At 30.4% G+C, this 11,968-nt stretch overlaps 1 protein-coding gene across 1 annotated transcript in view; it reads right to left on the minus strand.

Moving 5' to 3' along the window:
- Nucleotides 1-282: 282 nt before the first annotated feature.
- LOC107450263 (uncharacterized) overlaps nt 283-11,968 on the minus strand; it is a 152,718-nt gene continuing 141,032 nt past the window's right edge. Inside the window, 4 exon segments of the mRNA XM_043040829.3 lie at nt 283-421; nt 5,843-6,457; nt 6,459-7,485; nt 10,158-10,308. Coding sequence (XP_042896763.2) covers nt 5,849-6,457; nt 6,459-7,485; nt 10,158-10,308 — 1,787 coding nt within the window. The 3' untranslated portion in view covers nt 283-421; nt 5,843-5,848.

Genomic DNA, 11,968 nt, shown 5'->3' on the forward strand with positions numbered 1-11,968 from the left:
AAAACTAGAGATTTGTACACGAATATAAAAAAAATCTGTCAGATGTTTTCAACATTAAACACAATAACAATTATATATATATATATATATATATATATATATATATATATATATATATATATATATATATATATATATATATATATATATATATATATATATATATATATATATAAACCCTAAACACACTTGAATTTTGAATTACATGAAAACACATTTGAGCGAAATGACTAAAATTCAGAGCCACAGAAATGCTTTCCATCTCTTTAAAAAAATCTACTAGTGTTTCTTAGAAACAGTTCAACTTAGTCAACTATGGCACTTACAATATTTGTATGAAGTTTTCCAGTTCAACTTTCTCAGCTTTCAGACAAAGTGAAATTTTTATCACCGTGGTTTCTTCGAGTTCATAACATCCAAGCTGAAAGTAAAAGGTTTATGATTTGAAATCAGGTATTTCATCTTATTTTAATTCTGCATCTAATATTTTACTCTAGTGATGACATTCATTTTTTCTCTATTCACTCCTTTATGTCTTAATATTTCGTTATTTCGCCATGACACTTTCATATTATATACATGCATGTGTGTATGTCAGGACATTTTAACAATAAGACTTAGCGAGGCTGATCAAAACGAAAATAATAAATGAAAAAAAAATGCAACCTGCATCGTTTAATGCAAAAAGGAAAAAGTTAAATTTTTATGATATATTATATTTTTAAGACAGTGCGAAACGAGCTTTTTGTTTTGAAGGATGAAAATTTGTCATAATTGAAAATCATCATCATTGGAAAACAGAAGAAAAAAAATGGAAAATAGAAAAAAAAAATAATTAAAACAACAATGAATCATCAACAACGAATATTTTCCAATGAATCATCATCATTGGAAAATAGAAAAAAAATAATTAAAAAACAATGAAACATCAACAATGAATATTTTCCAATGAATCATCATCATTGGAAAATAGAAAAAACATAATTTATTTTTTTAAAATAACTTTTTTTCTATTTTCCATTTTTTTTCTTCTATTTTCCAATGATGATGATTCTTCAAGTTGGTCATTCTATCAGTTAAAACTCAGAACTCTTTCACAAGTGGTGTCAGAAGTGGGATACATATTTATGCCTGCACTTTGCTTGCTTTTTTTAAAAAAAAAAAAAAAAAGAAAAAAAAAAGCAAATAAACATCGTAAGTCATTGAGAAAGAGTAGTTGGAAAAAAAATATAAATCGCGCCACAACTAATAAGGGATAAGTTCTTTTAAGGGTTACGTATTTTTTATGCTATGACAGCAGCAAGGGTTGGACAAAATAAAGGAAACACTTCTATACAAACACATTTTTTAATCTTTCTTGAAGTTGAAATCTTTTAGAGGTTTAAAGGACTGCCAATAAATTACAAACGGAAAATAATGCTTTTAAACACTATATGCCAAAAATTTGAGCAGTAAATTTGTAGCTTGTAACAATTATTTTGGTTATTATATGGTTATATTTCGTTAAACTAGTTTTGGTTCGTATTTGGTTATATTTCGTTAAACTAGATTAAATATTTACAGAGATAGACATTTAAAAAAAAACTAATTTTTTTGTCTTGCGTTTTTTTGTTATAAATTTTAACATATTGAATAAAATAAAACAAAATTTTTGGAGCAATTTAAAATTAATTTCAAAATTATTGCTTTAAAATTTGAGCAAAAATGTTTAAGACTGTGTAAGATATCAATGAGTAATTAAAGTAGTTCTTTCATGTTGCACATGCGAAGAAAAAATTTTTAATTTTTTTTTTATGCAAACAAAGAAAGAATCGTATTTGGTTCAACGAATTTTAATTGGAGTTCTATGATGAAATGCAATGCAATGCAAATTTTCAATATTATCTGAGCGCTAAAGGCAATGCCAGCGATAATGAAAACGGCGCCATTAACTCAATTTTGAGAAGAAGAAAAAAACTTGCTTTATAAATATTATTATGCCTTTAATAAACTCATTCATTCACTAAAATTCTCTTCATTGATCTGGCCATAAACAAATTCATTGCTATTTATTACTGACTTGTATTAATTCACCTATTTACAGATCCATTGATTAATATTCTTTCATCTCTCATTTTTACTTTATTCACTCGCTGTATCTAAAACCGTTCATGATATCAGTTTTCATGACGAAGCGACAAGCGTACTCGTAATAAAATGCGTATGAAACTATCATAAAAATAAACGTTTAAAATAAATGAAAAAAATATCCGGACAGTCGTTATAGTTATATTAAATGATTAATCTGCACGGAAAGCAAGAATAGAGTAAAACATTATCCAGCGTTACACTATAATGATACATACATTTTCAACTAAAAAAAGCTAAATTTATGAATAAAATTACAGCTGCGTTTATTGCAAAAGTAATTTTAAACATACCTATTACCACATGCGTTCTTTTTTTCGTTTGAAATGCAAACCAAATGGGAAAGTGATTTTACTGCTTTCTCTAAAAGTTAAGTGGTTTCAAAAATCAATTCAAAGTCATTTCTCCCATAAAATGCGTTAACAAGTTTGAAATATTTTAGGAAAAAGTTGAAGTGGATCTCAAAGAAAAGTTCGTTTGATAGAAAATTCACTTCACTATTTGGAAGTTATTTTATGAAGAAATTTCCAAAATGTTTTTGGTTCCTCGAAAAAAATTACAAAATAGAAGTTCGTTAAATAGAAGTCCGACTGTATATATGTTTCTTGTTGTTAGCTTAAAATTTCTTGGTAATTATCTTATAACCTTAATAAAAGGTAATTATCTAATAAACCTTTTGGTCTTGTTTATAAAAAGTCCAAATTTCTCAACAACAAAAAAATCCCGCAAAAATTCGGATAAAAAACTTAATACTTACAAAAAATTTTAAGATTTGCATCAGCAAATTCACATTATATTAAGATTACGTTTGACACACAGGCTCAATTGACACAAAATTTGAGCTCATTCTCCTCCTCTGCCTGTTTTTCTCTTGCTTTGAGAATATTGACTTGTTCGTTGGATGGTTCCCGAATCATAAATTTCTACAGAAGAGATCTCCCTGGAAAATACGGAACTCAATCTATTCAATGTCAAACAAAAAAAATTTTCTTTTCTTGCAGCACACTCGTCTCTCTATATTTAGTAAAACTTATACTTAGAAAAATTTAACCACTAAAAAAATTTAACCTAAGAATATATAACTAATAAACGATAACATATTAATATATTTTAAAGCAAACAATACTTTAAATAAGTAGGAAATAAATTTATTAAAAATTAAATTTGGGTCTCGTGCGGCACCCCATTTACGTAGTGCTTCGGGCGACAGCACGGCTTTGGCTACAAGTAGAATTAATTATAACTTTATCGCTCGACGGAACTAGATCAATAAAAATTTGGAAAACTTTTCGACAATCTAGAATTATTAAATGACAACTGGAGTTTTCTGTGGTTTGACATCAAATGTTTAAATCGATTTTTTGCGATATTATCACCAAAAGGAATTTAATATGAAGGAAAAGTTCGACTACCAAAAGTTTCAATCCCTTTCTGACAAGCAAAATGATTTCCCAAATAAAATTTTTCGTGATTGGAAATTTCATCCTCTTTTTTTGCCAACTAGAGAGCAAAAGTTTCAGCTGCAGCTTTGAGTGTAATGATAATATGAGTTACAGTTATTTTTTAAAATGCTGAAAGCAAGAGTTCCGACGTAATTTTCCAAATTATTTCAGACGTGAACACTTTTTAAGATACAAAATTAAAAAAAGATAAAAAAGTTAAATAAAAACTTACGTTTTTTAAGCGAACTTAAAAGGAACTATTTTTGAAACACATATAACGAAAAATGTAGAGTGTATCAATTTCACAGTAAACTTAAATCGCCAACAAAAATTCCGTTCTCGTCTTTTGAAAATGATGCAGCCAACGTTTCTCGTTTTATGAGCGGAAAAAATGGAATTTTATACTTTAAAGTCCACTTGAAGAACATATTTTATTTTAAGTTTTTTATTGTCATTTTTTCACTATCCTAATTTGACTTAACCACATTAACATCTAGCTACAAAATGTGCACTATATAGTTATATGAAAACAGTGGTAGTACACATTTGTAAATATCACATATTACTTTTGGATACCTATCACTTCAGCTTTTTTAAAATAAATAAATAGGGCCGGGATAGCCTGGTTGGTAGGGTACTGGGCCCATGTCCAAGAGTTCGTGGGTTCGATCCCAGGTCGGCAGAAGACTCCCCGTGTAGTAAATGGTGACTGATGCACGTTAAATCTGTCGAGCGCAAAGTCCCCTATGTTCCCATAGCAAATCAATACCTCTGGGGGTACTGATCTAGAAGTTTTCTTGTCTTCTGGATTGGGTTCAAAATAAATCCGAATAATGTGCTACCATTTTTTTTTTTTACTTTTTTTAAAAGAACCGTGCTTTTAAAAGGACGCGATTTACAAATAAGTGGTTTTTCTTTAGATTTCTGAGCATTATGGGAAAAAAATAATCGCTTATTTTCTGAAGAAAAATCGAATCCGCGTTTCGATTTCTTAGAGTTCTTCAACTAACCTTCATGACATTGGCAGGAAAAAAATTTAAGGCCAAATTGATTTATTGCAAATGATTTTATAAAAGGATTCGCACTGGTGTTCTAAACATCAAATTAACTCTAATTTTTATCTCTAGAGGCGGAATATTGTTCGATCGTTCTTTTCTTTTATGAAGGGTTTTGATTTTTTTCAGAAAGAAATATTTACTGGATTTAGTATTTTCTATCAGATTTTTTGCGGGGGGAGGCTTGGGTTGAGATGATCACTAAACGGAAACATATAATAGATCACTATTATCGGAAGCCCCCTCATGATGCCAAAGAGAGGAAAGTAAATGACACTTCAAAAATATTTAAAATTTCAACAGACATTGACTGTGATAATGCATCAAATTACCGATAAGCGAATACCTAAAATCAGCTGAAAAAATGTATTCGACATTTTGCAATTCTTATCACCTTGTGGTGGCAGAAGATATTAATTCCGAGTAATGAAGACAATTTTTTCTCCCTACTCTTTAAAAAAGATACTTAAAACTACTGTTAAAGTATACTTAAAGATACCGATAAAGTAAATTAGTTTCTACTAAAATTGAATAAAAATAAATAGATTTTACGGTCATAACACAGGGTGCGTAGCCAAATTTTTCAACAAAAAATACTTTTAGAGCACTCAAAAATATTTTAAGCACTTTGAAAAAATATCATAATTAGACAGGGTTGGCAAGTTTTTGACAATTGATGGTTTTATTTGCTTGCCAGTGACGAAATCGCTAATAGCGAAAAAAAATTGACATTTAGTTGGTCCCCGTAATCAGAGAAAATTCGAGATATTTTTCGATTCTATTAAGGAGGTCGGAAAATGAAGTCTGAAATTAAGAATCTCTTACAAAATGCAGCAGAGTTGCACATGAGAGACAAAAATCCTTCCCACTGAATCCAGCTCAGAACATGCAAGTATTTCATCAAGCATGTAAAACAAATAGAGTTTTCTTACACTACAAACCGACGGTAAGCTGAAATAGATTGGCGTTGAATAAATTGTGAAAACGTTGAATAAGACAATGTCTTTTTGCTTAATTTGTGGCGAAAATCAACATGGTAAAGAAAAATATCACATTTCAGAAAAGGTAAAATTAAGCAATTTTTAAAAACACCCATGGAAAAAAGCATCTTTAAGGGCTTTTAAAAAATTAAAATCGAAAATAAGCACCTTTAAGCATTTTCTAAAAACGCTACGCACTCTGTAACAGTTACAATTAATACAGTAAAAATAAACTTACGGTTCACTAAAGATTTTCAAACATGCTTTCCTGAAATGATGGACACAGGGAAGATCTTGACTGATTATCCAAATCAGCTACATATTCATTTTGTGCGTCATTTAATGTAGATTGTGAATTCATGCTGGGATGGAGATGATTCAATCCTTTTCTGGATACTTTGTAAACTCTACCTTCATTAGCTGCATTTGTGTGAAATTTGCTATAAAGGTGATCGGTAATCTCTTGTTTGGTGCAGCTGCTATCTTCCTTCATCTGCCAATCATGAGTTTGAAAATGGTCTGCATAAAAATTCCTCATTTGCATTCCATTAGAATCCACAGAATTATCGTTATCAGATGTTAAGTATACATCACGTGAACAATCATTCAATTTCTCGGGTGAATGTGCGTTATTACTGATATGTATTTCTGAGCTAGTTTGCGTGAATAATCCAAGCTTGCCAGCACAATTAGTATCATTTAAAACACCACTGTCACAGTTCATTTCTGTACCAGAAATAGAGTTTGCAGTTTCAGTTTGAAACTTATCAGTATGGTTCGACTTCGGAAAAGGCATGGCATTTTCAAAAAAATCACTAAGCAGTGCCATGTTTTCAACAGAATGGTCAAAAAAAACTTAAATCAATGTTTTCTTGGGAGCTATTATCGGGAATCGAATTTATGGCAGCATTTACTACTCTCATGTTCAAAGTTGATTGGCTATCACCAGCAAAAGTAATTTTTGGATTGAAAGTGGTGAAATGATTATGACTAACATAACTATTTACATTTCCGTGACCACTTTCAAAGCGTGTGAAAGTTTCATCAGTAATGTTCAAAGACTCGGGGTTGATGGTCGCATAATTCTGAAGTGAACCTTGGGGTGTCAAAAAGTCGCCTGGAACCATTTCAATACTGTCGGACACATCAAACGAGCCATCGTTCTCCTGGAGATGGCGTTGCGTGCAATTAACTTGGGAACTAGTACACTTTTGAGACTGGAAAAAAGGTTTTCCAGCATCGTAAGTATAATCATCGGGAGCTAAAAGTAAGTCTGATGTAATAAAGGTAGAATTTAAAATGACAGGAAAATCATCATTCTCCTGAATTGCAGATTCAGCATAAGAAACAGGAGCATCATTCGAAGATGACATATATTGCACAGGACTGGTGAGATCAAAACTCGAAAGAGTGCTATTACATTGTACATTACAACTCAATGTTTCTGATGATGCAGTTTTATTGCAGTTCATCATTTGAAGTGCCTGACCATCATCACTAAATGTAATGAGAGAATTATCATCAGAGCTCAGGGGACAAATTTCAGAGCTTGAAGATAACGAGTGATTTCGGTTTTCATTGTAGTTAATTTTGCTCAAGTGTACATCACTACTATTTTTTGTACTTTCAGTTGTGTTTGGTTCCTCAATGTCCATGGGTGCATCAGAGATGGAACCATTGGTTACTGGGAGGCTGCTTTTTTGTTTCACGTTTTCATGCTCAACTAGAGTAGAACATTTTCTGGTGGCGCAGCTGTCACCATTAACTTTGATTAATGATTTAGTCGATGATTTAATTTCTTGAAGTGTCAGTTTTGATTCTTTGAGCTGTGGGGCATATCTATCTTGAAATTTTTTAAGTTCTCGACTACCATCTTCATCACTGTAAACAGAAAAAAAAATTATGCATTTATGAATAAAAAAGTTTAATAATCAAGAACACATAACATCACTTGAAGTCAGAATGTTTTGTAATTACCGGACTCAATACATATTTTTATAATATAAAAAATAAAGTTATTAGAAACTAAACATGCAAGCTATTATTAAACGCACTACTCGTTTAATAATAGCTGCAAAACTGTTATTAAACGAGAAACACGCTTTCAAAATATGATAAACCATTATCGAGGACAATGACAGAAAAAGTGAAATTAAAAATCTTTAAAGGCAATTAACTGATAATTTGAATTTTACCTTTTGATGAGAATCTTCATAATAATTCATCAGATATTGATTTAAAAAAAAGATCTTACTAAAAATATGTTATAATATTATAAAATATAGCTCCTAGAATATAAGATAGTCTAACAAGTTACACGACATTGTGCATACCCCGAAAAGTTCTATAATCCTAACAAGCCTAAGAAATCCGAAGTAGCACCAAACTTTCAAGCATAATGCCGAAACCAGATGGGGAAATATACATCAGTTTTTGCAACTATAAAGTGACTTGCACTTTAAAGTAGGGATAAGTATACGATATTTAACCACTCATTGATTGAAAAATGGTTATAATCTTAACTGAAATGCTAAGAATAATATACCCAATCTTGAAAGAACATTAATATCTGATCATAGTTATTATTTAATAGATATTATATACAGATATACACTCAACCCACGCCCTTCCTCTAAAGCTGTAGTGACTCTCAGGGAAAGGAGGTAGACTTTGGTGTAATGAAGGTTAAGGTTTATACAATTTCGTGAGCAATGCCATGAAAGTGGCTATGGGGTCAGCATTTCCCATTGACAGCACAGACACACTTCACAGATTAGGTAGTATGAATCGATTTGAAGCAGGGAAGTTTACTTTTTTTTTATTTTGTGATTACAGTGCATATACAAGACAGTATAGATAATATAGATAATGCTATTACAGTATGTTACAAAATTATAAGACCACCCCAAATATCACTTATTTTTATGGTGCACTGCATAAAATGAATAATTTTAAAATAATGAAGCAACTGAAATCAGTTATATTTTCTCAAATAAATCAAAAATAGAAAAAAAATTTGAGTTAGTTTTACACAAAAAACAATTTTTTTAAAATTTCGGAGTTACATAAGTATAAGACTACTTATTTCTTTTTTCAAAAGCGTTTGAGTTTTGAATTTTCTTTGGAAATCATATGTAAACTGTAACTTTGAATCACAGAAAACGCAAACGATAATACTATAAAGAAAAAGAGAATTTAATTTATTTGTGAAAAGAATTATCTGAGTCAGAAGTTTTTTTTTCTTTTTTTGTTTAAAAATTTGGTTTTTTAAAGGCTCTGGAAAGTTGAAAAGTGAAATATGTAAGTTATTTAAATGTTCATAATGTTTTAAGCAAAAAGGAATGTTATGAAAAAGATATAAGATCTTTTAGGAAGCGTAAATTATCAGCTCGTGATAATAGACACATTGTCAAACTTGCAACGAAACTGAACGTGTCTACTCACTCGCAAAATTTCACAGCATAGGCAAGTAGAACGATCTTACATTCAACAGCCTAGCGCACTTTGAGATGAAATTCGAATTTTGTTCTTCAAAAATTTAAAAGAAAGCCATGACTGTTAAAGCATCAAAAAGAACAGAGGCTTAAATGAGCAAAGGAGGTCATGACGATCTGGGATGCTGTTTGAAAAAATATCATTTTTTCCGGCAAAAAGAAGTTTGATTTGGATGGCCAGGATGGTAATAATTACTATTGGCATGAATTGCGAACAGAACCTCCTGATTTCTTCGGTAAGCAGATGGGTGGTGGCTCTGTGACGGTGCACGATGGTAAATGCGGCCTGCAGTGAATTTCTGGAAAAATGGACATCAAAAACTACTTTACTAACACCCTATATCTTATGGTCCACATCTAAGAGGGTCAGACTGGTAATTTCAGCAAGACAATGCACCATGTGTCCTAATCAATTAAAAATCCATGTGCAGATGTGTCCTAATAAATTAAAAATAGCGTTCTTAAGCTGACCCATGCAATAGTCCTGATCTTAATCCTACAGAAAACTTGTGGGGCTATTTGACTAGATAAGTGTATGCAAATAATCGCCGATATGATTCTGTGTAGGAATAGGCAGTAGCTATCATGAATGAAAGGGACAAAATTCCCCAAACTTTGCTTGCAAACTTGATTGAGTAAAAATCGAGTCTCTGTAGTTATCCAGAAAAAATGGTGGCTCAACATCTTTTTGGCTTTAGTAAACAAATTCATTTTTAACAACTGATCTTATTATTTTGTAACAGATATTTGAAGGGTGAAAATTGTTGTTGTTGTTCATTAGATGTTGATTGTACTGTTGACAAAATATTTATATTTAAATATGTCTATAAAAAATTAAATACAGATATTTTGCTTTTCATTCAATCTCATTTATTTAAATTAATTCCGGAAAATTTATATAACTTATAATACAAGTCACAAAAGCTGCAGTGGTCTTATAATTTTGTTAAACTCTGTATAGCTATTTGATATAAACAATATTCGATTCTTTACAAAAATTACATATGAGCTACTGCTTTATTGTAACATTATGCATCATTGCAACGAAAAAAATATTACCTTAACAAAATGTTGCAACAGATAAATTGGCGAACTTCCTTTGTTGAGTCCTTATATCTAATCTGGCCCTTGGTTTGCAGATATATGTAAGTTGAGGTACGAATTCGAAGTCTGTAAGTTATTATTCCAGTTCCATCACTGCTTACAAACACTGCGGAATTAAATAAATTGTAATTATTTTTTTAAATACCTACCATAATTTTTTTCCTCCATTTTTACAGTCATCAAAAATCACATGGCTCTTTCAATTTATAATAGACTATGTGCTTTTTGGGGATAAATGAAAAATGGATTTGAATGGATTTTTTTGTAAAAAAGTATTTAATCAAAAACGACTAAATAATTTTTCAAATTTTTTGGACAAAGTTACAAAAAGAAGGCCATTTTGAAATTTCACTCAATCTAACAGAATGGCGTAACAACAAATGGTGACTCATATATTAATATCTATACTTTTTTTATATCTGATCAAATTTTCTCTTTAATTTTGGTGTCATGTTACGTATATACACCGAAGAGCCATTACATTATGACCATCACCCTTCATCTATACCAATGGGCTAGCCCAGGTTTTCATGGCTTCTCGCCCAGGAACAATGTTTTCATGGTAATCGGCATATATCGCTTCGAATAAAGTAGTAAATAGACCTAAAAATCGAGCCACCTCATTCAAATAATCTCAATTTATTTTACATGAAAGGAGAATATTTGAATCATTGTGTTCAAAAGACATTTTAAAAAAATGCGCGTGTCTTTGTTAACTGTACAAATTTATATGAAAAACATCAAAACTTGTAAAATTTAATTACTCCGGAACTATCGAAATTTTAAAAAATAATTAACAGTTTCTTTTTCAATTTAATCTTCTGTTATAAAAGTATGAAACTGCAAAAAAAATTATAATTTTATTGCAATTAGTTTTAATTCGACGAATCTCAAATAAAAACTATTTTATTACTTAAAAGAAAACTAATTCAAAATTTAAACAAAGAGCCGAGTTACACACTCATAGACTTACGTAACAGTAAAAAAAAAGTTATTCATTTGCTAATAGGTTTCATTAAACTAAATTACGCAGCGCAAAAAAAAAAATATATATATCTTTAAATTTGACGACAAATTACCGCATTAATTGAAATTAATTAATTAATTTCAGATCAATTACATTTTGAGATTAGAATGTTCATTTATACTTAGATAAATGATTCATCACTTAAAAAAAAAAAACACGAGTGAGTTCATTGATGCGATGGCATCTTATATCTCAGTATCTGATGAAACTTGTTATAGAGTAATTGAAAAAAGGGCTTTTCAATGGCAATATGCCTTAAATGATACTTGAGCATATTTTTTTCACCACTATTTAAAAAAGGTAAATAAAGGTGTAATATTAACTAATCTTATTTGAAAAAAAAAAGAGAAGAGAAAACGAAATTTTGTAAAAAGGCCGAATAGCCAGACAAAATTTGTGGAATAGTGAAAATCTTGAGATCACAGAGGCCTCCCACCCCGGCTTCCATGTGAAGAGGTAGAAGATTTTGTGCACAGTTGGTTAATTTCATGCCCTACTTCTTTCCGGGGTTAAACAACTTCCAAAGCGTTGGAAAGAGTGCGTAGAAGTTCACAATAGTTATGCAGAAAAATTAGATTTGTATATTTTTTGTAAGGAATATTTTAATGTATAGTTATTAAAAAAATTTTCCTTTACATTTGATCTACCCTCGTATACATCTCTCTATATATACATTCGGTAATCTCTTCATCGAAAAAAAAATAGCAAACGGGTAGTGTTCACATTTGGCTAATTAGTG

The sequence above is a fragment of the Parasteatoda tepidariorum genome, chromosome 7 (assembly GCF_982258835.1).
Source record: "Parasteatoda tepidariorum strain Cologne lab strain chromosome 7, Ptep-v5.0, whole genome shotgun sequence".
Taxonomy (NCBI): domain Eukaryota; kingdom Metazoa; phylum Arthropoda; class Arachnida; order Araneae; family Theridiidae; genus Parasteatoda; species Parasteatoda tepidariorum.